We start from the raw sequence: 15644 nt of genomic DNA on the forward strand, positions 1-15644 counted from the left end.
TGTGCTTCATTTTCTTCCTCTATGAAATGGGGAAGGTAATAGCACCTATGTCATGGGGTTACTATAAATTAACATTTGGAAAGCACTAAGCACAGGGCTGGGTTGACAGTTAATGATAAAGTTTTCCTAATTTTCCAAAAGGCTTCCTTCTTTTTGATGGAGTCTTTAATTGCTCCTCGGGATACAATCCTCCAAACTTCAGCTCTGGTATTTGTGAGAACCTGTGCCACATCAACAGAGATGGTATTAGCCTTTTGGATGTCCTTCATTTGAAATATGACTTTGTCCCTGTACATAATGGGGTTTCAGACTTGCTCCATTCTGGGGTTAGAGGTCCCTTGGCTCTATTGGATTTAACCTGTATTAGCTTTAGGTGGATCATTAACTTTAGGAGGATGGTCACCTCTGGATACCATTTGGTTTTTGCCCACAGGTCTGAAGAGAAGATTGTCTAACCAACACCTGAGACAGTCACTTATGTGCATTAATTCATCTATTTGATATTTTTTTCAGCCTTACATTATACTATGTACCGTTTTCCAAGCTGGGAATAGAGTGTCAAACAAGAAAAATATGGTCTCTGCCCTTACAAACCTTATTTCCTTGTGAAAGAATAAATCAAGGAAGTGTCAGTATAGTTATAAATGAACAAAGCAGGCTGGAATTCATTCATTCAGCAGGAATATATTAGAGTCCTAACAAAGTTTTAAAACTAGTTACTACCATAGTCCTCCGTTGTGCTTCTAGTTATGATGTAGCAGCTTAGGCAGGAATCATGTTTTTGTTGAGAACATCTAGAAAAGCTGGATAAACACCAGGAAACTTCTATTTAAGAGCATTAAGACTAGAGGGGCCAAGTTACTAGAAAATGAAGGTAAACATGGAGCAGTGAGGTGACATTTTTACAGCCACATTTTTCTTGGGGGAATTTGCCACTTCAGGGCACAAGGCAAAAGGCACCTTGGCTTTGCCTGGGTAGAGGGATGCTGCTGAGTTAACAGAGAAATCAGTAGAGCTTGTGGCAGTCTGAGACTGGAAGACAGAAATAGAGACAAAAATCCCAAAGCCAAGTTCCCAAAGAGGTGTGGAGAATTGAGCCTGATAAATGGCCAGTTTCCCCCTTAACATATTTGTCAAAATGTAAAGTTGTGGAGGGAAGGGAAAAAATAGTGCCACAGTGTAGAGATGTGGCCCCAATAAATACACCAGGTTTTCTGTTGGGAGCTCTGGAAGTCTACCAAAACTGAAATCTATCCTTTAGCAAAGACTTTAAAGTACCATTTATATATGTTTAAAGAACTAAAGGAAACCATGATTCAAAAAGTACAGAAAGGTATGACAATGTCTCATCAAATAAATACTTATGATAGAGAGTTGGAAATTATCAAAATAGAAAACCAAATGGAAAATCTGGAGAGAAAACAGCACAATAACTGAAATGAAAAAGTCACTAGAGGAACTGAAGAGTAGATTTGAATTGTGCAAGAAAGTGTTAGCAAACTTGAGGATAGATTGAAAGAGATTATGCAAGCTGAAGAACAGAGAGAGGGAAGGAAAGAAGAAAATTGAAAACAGCTGAGAAATGTGGGGCACTATTACACATACCAATAGGTGCATAATGGGAATACAAGAAGGAGATTAGAAAAAGTAACAGAAAATGTATTTGGAAATACTGGCTGACAAAGTTTCAGTGACTGAGAGATTTCAGAGTTCAGAGGTTATCCTGGAGGTTATTCTTATGCATAGATATCCCTTTTTAGGTAGAGGGAAGTACGTTAAACTGTTGAACTGTATTCCAGTGAGTAGCCTTGATTCTTGAAGATAAATGTATAACTATATAGCTTTTACAATGTAACCATGTGATTGTGAAAACCTTGTGGCTGACATATCCTTTATCCAGGCTATGGACAGATGAAATAAAAAAAAATAATAAAAAGGACAAAAATAAATAAATAAAGGGAATAAGGTATAAAAAAAAAATGGGTCAATTGTAATACTAGTGGTCAATGAGAGGGAGGGGTCAGTGGTATGGGATGTATTTTTTTTTCTTTTTTCTAATTATTTCTTTTTCTGGAGTGATGCACATGTTCCAAAAATGATCATGGTGATGAATACCCAACTATGTGATGATATTGTGAACCACTGATTGTATACTTTGGATGGACTGTATGGTGCATGACGATATGCCAATAAAAATATTTTTTAAAAAAGAAATAATGGCTGACAACTCTGCAAATAAATTTACTACCTCCCCACAATGTTGGACATGATTCCCAGGGATGTAAGTCTACCTGGCAACGTGGGACATGACTTCCCCCCAAAAGGGGGGAAAGAATTGAAACAAAATAAAGTTTTAGTGGCTAAGAGATTTTAAAGAGAGTCAAGAGGTCATTCTGGAGGTTATTCTTATGCAAATTGCCACAGTATGCCAAGTCCCAACCAACAGTATTCCTGAAAACCCTAAAGAATACCCTGGGCCCTATTTAAGACTCTATAAAAGTTTTTTTTAGTAAGTTTATTTTTTTCAGAAACTTAAGACCTCCAGATTATTCCTATGCTAGATAAATCTGGAAACCCAGAAGTACCAGTCTCTCCAAGAATCAACCAATTTCATTCCTCTATCCCCTTTCCAGCATGAAGTTAAAATGGTCTTTGCCCAGCTATCCGTGAAGACTGAGAGTGGTCAAATAAGAGGGAGGAGGGGTAACTGAGAAATTAGTTTCTAATAAATAATTATGACTACTGACTCAGTATATAGATATTACTTTTTAATTTCTGGTGTATTAGAATAGCCAGAAGGAAAAACCTGAAATTGTTGAACTGCAATCCAGTAGCCTTGATCTTTGATAATGATTGTGTAACTATTTAGCTTTTAACCTGTGACTTTGTGATTGTTAAAACCTTGTGATTGATACTCCCTTTATCCAGTGTATGGGGAAATGAATAATAAAATAAAGACCAAAGGAAAAAAAAGAGCCAATGACAATTAAATACAATACGTGATCCTGGACCATATCTAATAAATGAAGGTAAAATGGCCTAGAAGGACTTTTTTGGGACATTTGAAAAAAAAAGGAAATATAGATTGTAAGTTTTTACTAAAGTTCTTGAACTTAATAACTGTACTTAAGGTGGTTACATAAGTGAGTATCTTTGTTCTTAGAAAATGTACGTGGGAATATTATGTGTTCAAAGAGCATGTTATATACAACTTATACTCAAATATTTAGAAAACATAATATAGCGATTGATATACAGCAAATGTGGTAAAATGTTAAAATTGGTGGATTCAGGTATCTGTGGAGGGGTATGTTGGAGTTCTCTGTAAGGGTATTATTTTTGCAACTGTCCTGAAAATTGTAAATTATTTCAAAACAAAAAGCATGAAATAGTAAAAAAAAAAAAAGTAACCAGAAAGTTTGAAAAAAAATTTAATTATTTAGTTAAATACATTGCTGTTAATAAATGTGTATACCAAGAAATGCAGCACACCCCAAAGAGAATAGACCCAAATAGGCGTTCTCCAAGACACTTACTAGTTAGAATGTCAGAGGTCAAAGAGAAAGAGAGGATCTTGAAAGCAGCAAGAGAAAAACAATCTGTCACATACAAGGGAAACCCAATAAGACTATGTGTAGATTTCTCAGCAGAAACCATGGAAGCTAGAAGACAGTGGGATGATATATTTAAATTACTAAAAGAGAAAAACTGCCAACCGAGACTTCTATATCCAGCAAAATTGTCCTTCAGAAATGAAGGAGAAATTAAAACATTTATAGACAAAAAGTCACTGAGAGAATTTGTGACCAAGAGACCAGCTCTGCAAGAAATACTAAAGGGAGCACTAGAGTCAGATACGAAAAGACAGAAGAGAGAGGTATGGAGTAAAGTGTAGAAAGAAGGAAAATCAGATATGAATATGTATAATACAAAAGCCAAAATGGTAGAGGAAAATATTATCCAAACAGTAATAACACTAAAAGTTAATGGACTGAATTTCCCAATCAAAAAACATAGACTGGCAGAATGGATTACGACCCAGCAATACCACTGCTAGGTATCTACTCAAAGGACTTAAGGGCAAAGACACAGACGGACATTTGCACACCAGTGTTTATAGCAGCATTATCTACAATTGCAAAGAGATGGAAACAGCCAAAATGTCCATCAACAGACGAGTGGCTAAACAAACTGTGGCGTATACCTACGATGGAATATTATGCAGCTTTAAGACAGACTAAACTTATGAAGCATGTAATAACATGGATGGACCTAGAGAACATTATGCTGAGTGAATCTAGCCAAAAACTAAAGGACAAATACTGTATGGTCCCACTGATGTGAACCGACATTCGAGAATCAGCTTGGAATATATCATTGGTAACAGAGACCAGCAGGAGTTAGAAACAGGGTAAGATAATGGGTAATTGGAGCTGAAGGGATACAGACTGTGCAACAGGACTAGATACAAAAACTCAAAAACGGACAGCACAATAATACCTAAATGTAATGTAACTATGTTGGAACACTGAATGAAGCTGCACCTGAAATATAGTTTTTTGTTTGTTTGTTTGTTTGTATCTTTTGTTTTTGTTTTTTTTATTTTTCCTTTTTATATATATATATATTTTTATTAGTATTATTATTTTAATTCTCTTCTCTATATTAACATTCTATATCTTTTTCTGCTGTTTTGCTAGTTCTTTTCCTAAATCGATGCAAATGTACTAAGAAATGATGATCATACATCTATGTGATGATACTAAGAATTACTGAGTGCATGTGTAGAATGGAATGATTTCTAAATGTTGTGTTAATTTCTTTTGTTTTTTTGATTAATAAAAAAATTAAAAAAAATAAAAATAAATGTGTATAATGTTAAAAAGAAAAGAAAGAATGGCTGAAAACTTTCCAAATTTAATGAAAAACATTAATCCATACACCCAGGAAATCTGACAAACTCCGAGTAGGCTAAACATAAAGAGACCCAGGACAGACCCATCACAGTGAAAATAATCAGAGTCAAAGACAAGGAGAAAATTGTGAAAACATCAAATAGTGTCCCATCACTTAACAGGGAATTGCAATAATGTGAACTGCTAACCTTTCCTCAGAAACAATGGAGACCAGAAGGCATTGTGATGACATATTCAAAGTGCCAAAAAAAAAAAAATTCTTACATCGAGTATATCTCTCCAACATGATGGGGATATAAAGATATTCCCAGATTTAAAAAACAAACAAAAAAAAAATAAAAAATAACCTGAGAGAATTTGTGGCAAGAGACCCACCTTACAAAGTATTCTAGAGGAAGTTCTTCAGACTAAAAGCAAGTGACCCCAGACAGATAATTTGAATCTGCACACACAAAAAACCAAAGAGCACCGGTACAGGTAATTATGTCATTATGAAAAAAGTATACATGTATGTGTCTTCTCCTTTCTACTCTTGCCTGATTTAAAAGACATCTAGTTGCTCTCACAGACAGTTTCTGTTGCCTGCTCTTTACCCTGGTGTAAGACTTTTGTGTTTCTTTGTATGTCTCATCGTTTTTGTTGGAAACTGAATATTTTAGATAATATATTGTAGCTACTCTGGATACCTGTCCTCCCCACCTCGCTGCCCCCCGGCTTGTTATTGGTATTTGCTTGGGTATTTGGTTAGTGACATCTCTCCCCTCCCTCCTCCCCTGCACTCCCTCCCACCTCCCCTTCCCCACCCCTCAGTTGTCACCTCTCCAGGGGCTCAGTCTTTGTTCTCTTCAGTCACCTGGTGATGACAGTGGGTTTGGCAGGACTCTGGCTGGCTGGCTCTTTCCCTGACCACACTCAGTTGTTTGGCTTCACTAATTGACAGTTGATGGGTCTAATGGTTTCAGTAATACCCTGGGGACATAAATTGCTTTACAGACTGTTCCAATTCAATTCAGGCACCACTGAACAAATCAGCTGTTATTTGTTCTTATCACAAAAGAGCCTTTCTCAGCTTCTATCCCTAAGGAATCTAATTGCTTTACACCACAATCTCCACTGTTTGTGAGAGCATCCTTAGGCTTGCACTTCTCCACCTCCTGTTGCAAATGAAGTCAGTGCATTTTGGAAGAGATTCTGAGTTCTCCAAGCTCCCCTCATCCCCATTCCCGATCTCTGAGCCACAGCTCTGGAGCTGGAGGCAGGGGCGTGACGTCCCTCTTTCAGAGTGACACTCCTGCGCCAGGTGCTGGGCGCTCAGTGGAGGGGGCAGGCAGTTAGTAGTCTCAGTTTTTCTCAGTTCGCTTCCACCTTAGGAGCTAGCGCCAACGGCAGTCAGGGCCCCAGCATTCTCAGTGGTTCTGCAAGGGAGGCTCCTTTTTAATGTCTCTTCAGGTCCTGTTCTCAGTCCAGCCTGTTCCAAATTATCTGGCATATTAAAGGTACCATGAACTTTTCTTGAACTGAAAGCTGATCTCAGTTGGATAGAGGTGATTAGAGAGATGCGAGGAGTGGAGGCCATCTCCCCGAGGGCCACCCATGATGGCTGTTCCTGTAAGACGCAAAAGGAAGAGGATGGGCAGTGTGCACTGAGGGCTGGGGGTGGGGTGGAGGAGAGCCTCGGTCTGCCATGCATTATTTTTTCTGACTCTCTCAGGAGTAGAAGGCAGAAACCGTCTCTGCCAGAGAGAATTTGTCTCAGTATTGGTAGGGGCTAAAACAAAAACAATATTTACGTGGTAAACATTCACCCTTTGCAAACCAGAAGAGGGTGCAAAATAAGGGGTTACAGTGGGTTAAAATAATAAGATGGACTGTTAAATTCAATTAGAGCAAATTCTCATACGTAAGGCCCAATTTTGATGATGCTTTCTTAAATGAGTCTTGCTTTGTAGTTTGAATTATTATATTGTCAGTTCCCAAAGTTAATGCAATAAAAAGTCTATTAAATATGTATTTAAGGAAAATTTTGAACCAATACTTTACACAAGAGGGGATCTAAATGGCCAATAAGCATATGAAAAAAACACTCAGCCTTACTAATCATCAGGGAAACTCAAAACTACAATGCAAGACCACAGATACTCCCACCAGAATGGCAAAATTGTGGCAAAACCAAAATCGCACACTCTTCTGACGGGAAAGTAAATTAGTTCAACTACTTTGGAAAACTGTTTGACAGCATTTATTAAAGCTAAACATATGCCTACCTTATGAACCAGCAATTACTCTCCTGGGAAAATACCCAACAGAAATGAGTGCCTTTCAGCATCAAAAGATATGTACCAGCATGTTCACAGTAGCACTTATTCATAAGAGCCCAAACTGCAGACAACCCAAACTGCTATCATCAAAAGAAAAGATAAATAAAATATATTGTGTAGACTTGATGCAATAGCATACAAGACTGAGAAGGAATGAATGACAGCTACACACCACAATAAGGATGAATCTTACAAACATATTCTCGGTGAAGGAAGCCAGACACAACATTATGCCTATTGTGTGAGTCCCTTTATATAAAGTTCAAAAATCAGCAGACTTAGTCTATGTTGTTAGAAGTCAAAATAATGTTTCCCTTTGAAGAGGGTGTGGGAGGGAAGTGACTGGGACAGGGCCCAGGGGGTACCCTGCTCTGTTAACATTTTTTCTTGATGTAGGTGCAGGCTATACCAGCATGTTCGATTGGTGATAATTCAGGGAGCTTGAATAAATACATTTGGGGTATGTGCAGTGTTGTGGATGTTTATTGCACTTCAGTTAAAAAGTTCTTAAAACTGTGTTTGGATTCGGAAGTCTTCTTCCCCCAGATCCGCAGGAAGGGGCAGAGCTCAGGGAGCTGGAGAGCCCTCCGGATCGAGCTTCAAGGGACAGGAGAAGCAGCGCTTTGTCCTTCAGCCTTTCACCTGGCCTCAGTCTCCCCGGAGCCGAGGGGTGCAGGGGACAGTATCATCTGGGAGAACTTCCCGGGGCGGGCGGGTCAGGAGCGGTCACCTGAGAAGCAAACCCTCCAGTCCCGAGGCGTCCCTATTTTTGAAATGTTTAAGAACTTCTTGCTCAAGTGAAGGTCCAAGGGGGTCAGGGAACTAACTAGGGATCACGGTGGATCACTCTTGTTTTGGACCTTAGTTTCTCTTTCTGTGGAGCAAGGAGGGCAGCCGAGGGGGCACCCTGGGGTGCTGCCCCCTCCCCCCACGCGAGCAGATGTCCGGCCTCACAGCCCTCGGCGCCAGCGGGCGGAGGGGGCAGCGGCGGGAGGGCTGCCCGCGGGCTGTCCCGGGACAGGTGGGGGGTGTGGCGTGAGCCGGGGCGGCCGGACCCCCCCGCAGAGGTGGACCCGCCGGGCTGGCGAGCAGGCGAAGCGGGCAGTAGGCGCGGCAGCCGGCAGCAGAAAATGAAGCTCGCCCTCTGCCTCCTGCTGTGCGCGGGGGCGCTGGGTGAGTGCGGCCCGGGAGCCGGGCGGGGGCCTGCGGGCCGGGCGCTGCGGGCGGGGACCGGGGGCCGGCGGCAGGGCAGCCGCAGCGGGTCACGGCGGTGCGGCGGCGGTGCGCCTGGCTTGGAGCAGCCTAGCGCCCTGCGCGCCCCACGGTGCCTTTTCTCCTGGCCCTGCAGACTGGGTAGCGGAGGGCAGACTACGGGCAGCCGGCCAAATCCGCCCCGAATTTGTACAACCAGAGGAGCTACGAATGGCTTTTATATTTTTTTAGTGATAGAAAGAAAAGCAAAAGAAAAATGTTTTTGTGACACATGAAAATTATATGAAATCCAGATTTTAATGTCCATAAATAAATTTTTTACTGGATTACAATCATGCTTGTTTGTGTTGCAAAGTTGAGTAGTTACCAGAGAGACTGTATGGAGTGCAGAGCCTCAAATATTTATTATGTGCCCATTACAGGAAAAGGTTTTCACCTAGGGGCTCTTAATTCCATTTACAGCCAAGCAAACAGTCTCAGAGGAGAGAAGGGATTTTCTCCAGGTTTCATAGGCTGTTTTTAAGTGGGGACCCCCTGTGTCCAGTATGCCTGACTTCTAGCCAGAGAGGTCTTTCCTGCCCCTAACTGAACAGCAACACTCTCTTCTCACACAGACCCACATATCAGGGAGGCAGAGAGGGTAGTGGAAACCAATGGCGCTGGAATCAGACCCACATGCCACTCACTGTCCAGAGACTCTGGTGTCTCTGAGCTGGTTTCCTCATTAGTTCAGTAGGATTCACCTTTTTACAACAAACACAGTTGTTGTGAACATAAAATGAGATACTGTACCAAGTGGCAGAGCTCGAGATAGGTGAGTTGTCACTGGGGGAAGAAATCAGCAAATAAATGCAGGGGTCTCATCCTGGATTGGAGGTGGGGGGAGAAGAGGACTCCTCCAGGACTCCTGTCTGGATAACTGTATGGAATGTAATGGTGAGAAGTCAATGAGCTCACACATGTGAAGAGCCCTCCCTGGCTCAACAACTTTGGGTTCTGTCCAGTCTTGGTTCTAGGTATCTCAGGCTGTCATAAATAATTTCTGGGGTAGGGCATCTCATATGGGGGAAGGGGTTCACCAGGGCAGGGCGGAGGGAGAAGAGGGCAAGAGGGATGAGGAGTGCCGTGGTGGCTCTTCCATGGACCAGCACTGCCACATTGTGCCACACAGTGAGCTCTGTTGGAGCTGGGAAAGGCCAGAAAGGTAGAGCATGGTGGGGTCCAACTACTCTCACAAGGACACCCGGAGTACAGCTCCTCGGGTGCCAAATTCTTCCAAAACAGGGTTTGTATTGTTTGTTCTTCCATCTCCTCTTCCAGCAATGGCAGGTGCTGACCAAAAGTCCATTTTCCCAGTCAGCTACCTGTTTACAAACCAGAGGCAACAGCTGCCTCTCTCTGTCCCCTGCTCCACACTCCCTCCCTCTTGGCTGCTAGACCAGGTTGGAGTCTGAGACATGCTTTCTTCTGAAGCATGTCCAACAAGAAGTCTTCTGGTGGCAAATGACAGAAACCCAACCAAACTAGCTGGAAGGCCCTGCAGGAGCCCACAGTCTCGTCATTCTGCATTTCCACCTTGGCCTCTACCTCCTTTCTCAGCCTCTTGTTCTTCTGGTACTTAAGAGTTTCTCCATGCAGTGGAGAAACCATCCATGCAGTGGATGGCCACTAGCAGCTTTCCCTTCCAGGGTCAGTTCAGAATCTTCACAGTGGACTCTGATTGCCCCTTCTTGAAAATGTCACATGGCCAACAGTAGAGTGTTATCGGTGATTGATCTAGTCTAGGTGACTTGACTCCCTCCAGCTTTGCTCCCTCTTTCTTTTGAAAATTGTTTGTATTGAAGTGTAATTTACATATAATAAAATGTACCCATCTTAAGTATACATACAGTTTAATGAATTTTAACTTGTGTGTACACAAGTCTTTGGGTGGACATAGTTTTCGTTTCTTTTGGATAAATAACTAGAAGTAGAATTGCTGGGTCTTAATAGTAAAGTGTATGCTTAACTTGATATAAAAATGCCAAACTTCTTCAAGTAGTTGTATCATTTTACATACCCACCAGCAATGTATGAAAATTTCAGTTGTTCCACATGCTTTCAACACTTGGTGTTGCCAATCTTTTTGCATTTAGCCATTCTAAGAGGCATGTGGGGTGTTTCACTGTGGTTTAATTTGCATTTCTTTGATGACAAATGAACATCTTTTCGTGTTCTTATTGGTCATTTGCATATCTTCTTTTGAGGTCTGTGTGTGTGTGTGTGTGTGTGTGTGTGTTCATGTATTTAATTTTTTTTGCTGGATTGAATTCTTATTTTGTAAAGGATTTTTCTGTCTCTGTATATGGGGGATATTTAGGTATAGTTTCTTTTCTTGTAACATTTTTGCTTGAATTTGGTATCAGGTTAATTCTGGCCTTAGAAGAGTTAGGGGTGTTTTTTTTTTTCCCCTCCTCTTTTTCTAATAACAGTTTTGTAGCATTAGCACTATTTCTTTCTTAAGCGTTTGATAGAATTCACTAGTGAAATTTTCTAGGGCTACTAGTTCCTTTAATATTTACTGTAGCACAAGTTTGCCGTTACCAAATTCTCTCAACATTTGTTTGTCTGAAAAAGTATATTTTTGCCTTAATTTTTGAAATATATTTTCAATGGGTATGGAGTTCTATGTTGGCATGTTATTTTCCTTTTAGCATTTTAATTATATCATTCCATTGTCTATGGCTTGTGTAATTTCTGTGATATTTCTCATTTTTGTTCATCTGTGCCTATCTAGTCCCCCGCAAGTTGTTTTCATATCATTTGGAAAAATTCTGTCCAAATATTTGTTCACACATTTTAATCTCAATCAGTGGCATTTTCATTTCCAAAAATGCATTTTTCATCTCTAGGAATTCATTCTGGTTCTTTTCATATCTTATATTTATCTCTTCACCTTGTTCAGTTTTCCTTTAAATCCCTGAACATACTTACAATCTTTAAAAATAGATGTTTTAAAGTCATTTTCTTTGATTCCATCATCTCTTTCATTCCTGGATCTCTTTCTATTGACTGATATTCCTGTTGGTGTTAGGTTACATTTTCATGCTTCTTCATCTGTGTAGTAGGTTTGTTGGGTGCTGAATATTGTGAATTTTACCTTGTTGACATTGGATTTTGTCATATTAATTTATGGCGTATTAGACTTTGTGCTCACGGGTAGTCTTATTACCTGTGGATCAGCTTAATCCTCTCAAGACTAGTTTTCAAAATTTGTAGGTTGTATCTAAAATACCCTTTATTCTCAGGCTGATTTAGCCTACCTCTGAGATTGTTAGTAAATGTACTGTTTAGTCAATGAGATTCTCTCCACTCTGGATTGTGCGAACTCAAATGATTCTTTTTTGGGGGAGGGGGGGGGGCATGTGCAGGTCTCCGGCATGACAGGCGAGAATTCTACCGCTGACTGCCCTTGCACCGCCAGAACGCAAATGATTTTGACCTTTATTTGAGCTCTGAAAAATGTTTGGCTTACAGCTCCTCATTAAATTTTCTTTCCCTGGCGGTTGTTACTTGTCTGGCCTTTATACTGCTCAAATTGGTATTCAGCCAGAGTCTCAAGGGCATGCAGATTTCTGGATCTGTGGCACTCTCTCTTTGCAGCTCCCTCCTCTTTGCTACTGTTGCCTGCAAATTCTCGTTGCCACAGCCTCACCAAACTCTAATGTTTGTGTCTTCAACTCAGTGAGACAGTTAGGTTTGCTTTGGTTTTCACCTCAGTGTCAGTTAGAAATTGTGTCCGGGCAGAAAGCTGCAGTGATTTTTATAGGCGTCACCCGTGTGTCTTCCTTCTCGCAGAGATTACAGTCCTATACTTCCTGTTGCTCCATATTAAAACTGTTTTTGCCCAGTTTTGTTGTTGTTGTTGTTGTTGTTTGTTGTTCTTTATAGTGCTAGGGCAAGTCCCAAGTCTGTATAACCCTTTCTCAGGTGGAAGCAGAAGTCCATCTTGCCTTTGGTTCTCTTTCTTCCGCATCTGGTAATTTCTCAGTTTTAATACCGTGTTTAGTACTATATACCTGTCAAGACTTTAGGTTTTGCCATAGCAACGCAAACCTCATCCCCCCCTATGTTACACTCACACATTTTAAGAATTTGCAAAAGCTACAGTTTCTGTCATTTGAGCATAACCATAGCGGAGCCTGAAAATACAGACTTTCTAAAGGACCTTGCCAGTAAGAGTGTATCATTTTCTAAAAACCAGAAAAAAAAAATACACCGCAGTTATATACAGAACCTATTTCTGTAAATTAACCTGTTTACAAAGCTATTTTCATTCAAAGAGTTGTACTGTCTCTACTATTACCAGTCATATCGAAGTATAAAATGTTCTTACAATCTATACTAACAAATAGAGTAAGCATGCTTTGAAATCAAAGTGCAAATGTAGATTATTACTTCACGTATTTCCAGTCTACACTCGGGCATGTGACTGTGCAATTCCAGTCTGGCTTTTCTAGGCTGGGCTGATGCAGTCAAAGGCGTTTTCAAATAATGTGTATGGGCTTCACCTGTCACTCCCTGTCTTTGGCATGGGAATCTGGCAAAGGTGATTTGGCATCTCCTTTCCCATTTCTTTTCTTACTTACAGGCAGCTCCTGTGACTGCGGGGTTCAAATATTAGCTTCCATGTCTCAAGTTGTTTAATACCCCTGACATCTAAAAACAAAATCTCATTGACTAACAGTTAAAACAATACTTAATTGACAGGACAATGTGAAGATTAGAGAAAGGTCACATACTTAGTCTGCTGCCTGACCTATAGGGGCTCATAAAAAAGTGGTAATTGTTATTGCTATAGTTTTCATATTCTAGAGTCCTTTTAAAATAACCTCTTGCCCAAACACTACAGATTCATAAATAGTATTTTGCCTTTGGAATGCACCCTATACTAAGAACTACAACTTAAAGTACCAGTAAAATAAATAGGCACTAATTTCAGTGCCCAGCAATTAGTACCATGTAAGGTTATAGTATCCCACAGCAAGATAAAAACTAAATCACCAGGTGCCAAACTTCCTTCTCATAGGTTTCTTTTTACCTTTTGCTTTTTTCCCCCTACGTAAAATTTACTTAACCTAAAATTAACCATTTAAAACTGTATAATTCAAAGAGTATTTACTATATTCACGAGGTTGTACAGTCACTGCCTCTGTCTAGTTCCAAAGAGCATGCATCACCATCTAACAGAAGCCTGTGCTCAGTAAGTAGTCAGTCTCCTTTTCTCCCTCTCTCCGGCACCTGGTAACCACCAATGTGTTTTCTGTCTCTATGAATCTACCTATTCTGGCTATTTCCTATCAGTGTGATCATACAGTGTCTGTCCTTGTATGCTTATTTCATTCAACACCTGGATGTTTTCCAGGTACATCATGTTGTAGCATGAGCCAGTGCTGCATTATTTTTTATGGCTGAATACTATTGCACTGTATGGATATACCACATGTGTTCATCTATTCATCTGTTGATGGACACTTGAGTTGTTTCCACAATGATACAATAATATTCCATTGTATGGCTATACCACATTTTGTTCATCCACTCACCTATGAATGGACAGATGGGCACTTGAGTTGTTTCCATCTTTTGATTCTTGTGTGACAAGGGCTATTATGAACATGAGTATTCAAGTATTTGTTCCTGTTTTCAATTCTTTGGGGTGTATACCTAGGAATGGAGTTGCTGGGTCATATGCTAATCCTATATTAACTTTTTGAGGATGCCGTTGGCTTTTATTATTTTTTGATTAGAGAAGCTGTAGATTTACAGAACAATCGTGCATAAAATACAGGATTCACGTATACCACCCCGCCACCAACACCTTGCACTGGTGTGGAACATTGGTTACAATTGGTGATAACACATTTTTGTAATTGCACCATCAATTTAAGTTCATGGTTTAACTTAGAGTTCCCTGTTGACATAGCGAAGTTCCATGGATTTTTAAATTATTTTCATTTTTTTAAGCTTTTTTTATTGTATAGTATAATATATATACAAAGCAAAAAAATAAAAAAGCAATAGTTTTCAAAGCACTCTTCAATAAGTAGTTACAGGACAGATCCCAAAATTTGTCACGGGCTGCCATATGATCCTCTCATATTTTTCCTTCTAGCTGCTCCAGGATATAGGAAGCTAGAGGGCTTAAATAATTTTTTATCATCACAATCGGCTTTTTTTCCATGGATTTTTTAAAAATGTTTATTCTATTACCATATATTCAATCTAACATTTCCCCTTTTGATTATATTCAGATATATATTTCAGTGCTGTTAATTGCATTCATAATGCTGTGCCACCATCACCACCATCCATTACCTAAACATTTCCATCACTCAAAACATATCCCCACTCCATCTCCTGATCACCTGTATTCTAGGTACTGACTCTATGAGTTTGCTTATTCTAATTGTTTCAAATCAATGAGATCAGATAATATTTGTCCATTTGTGTCTAACTTATCTTATTCAACATGAGGTTTTCCAGGTTCATCCTTGTTGTCACATGTATCAGGATTCCATTCCTTTTTATGGCTGAATAATATTCCATTTTATGTTTATACCACATTTTGTTCATCTATTTGCTGGTTGATGGGCACTTGGGTTGCTTCCAACTTTTGGCAATTGTGAGTAATATTGCTATGGACGTTGGTGTGCAAATATCTGTTCAAGCCCCTCCTTTCAACTCTCTTGGGTATATACCTAGTAGTGGGATTGCCGGGTCATATGGTAGTTCTATATTTAGCTTTCTGAGGAGCTTCCAAACTGTCTTCCACAGCAGCCATTTTACATTGCCACCAGCCACGAACGAGTGTTCCTCTTTCTCTGCATCTTCTCCAACACTTGTTATTTTCCGTTTTTTTGTTTGTTTGTTTTTTAAATAGCAGCCATCCTAATGGGTATGAAATGGTATCTAATTGTAATTTTGATTTGCATTTCCCTGATGGCTAATGATGTTGAGCATCTTTTCATGTACTTTCTGGTCATTTGTATATCTTTTTTTTAGAGGCATCTATTCAAGTCTTTCTCCCCTTTTAAAATTGGGTTGTTTGTCTTTGTTTTGTTTAAATTGAAGGATTCTTTATATATTCTGGGTATTAAACTTTTTTGAATATATGGTTTCCAATTATTTCTTACCATTGTGTAGGTGGCTATTTTAC

At 39.9% G+C, this 15644-nt stretch overlaps 1 protein-coding gene across 1 annotated transcript in view; it reads left to right on the forward strand.

Annotated features, from left to right (window-relative positions):
- Nucleotides 1–8315: 8315 nt before the first annotated feature.
- Nucleotides 8316–15644, forward strand: part of LOC143657596 (inhibitor of carbonic anhydrase-like) — a 41599-nt gene continuing 34270 nt past the window's right edge. Inside the window, exon 1 of the mRNA XM_077130158.1 lies at nt 8316–8407. Within this exon, the coding sequence (XP_076986273.1) occupies nt 8365–8407 (43 nt within the window). The 5' untranslated portion in view covers nt 8316–8364. The remainder of the gene's footprint in view (nt 8408–15644) is intronic.

Source organism: Tamandua tetradactyla, chromosome 15 (genome assembly GCF_023851605.1).
Source record: "Tamandua tetradactyla isolate mTamTet1 chromosome 15, mTamTet1.pri, whole genome shotgun sequence".
Lineage (NCBI taxonomy): Eukaryota > Metazoa > Chordata > Mammalia > Pilosa > Myrmecophagidae > Tamandua > Tamandua tetradactyla.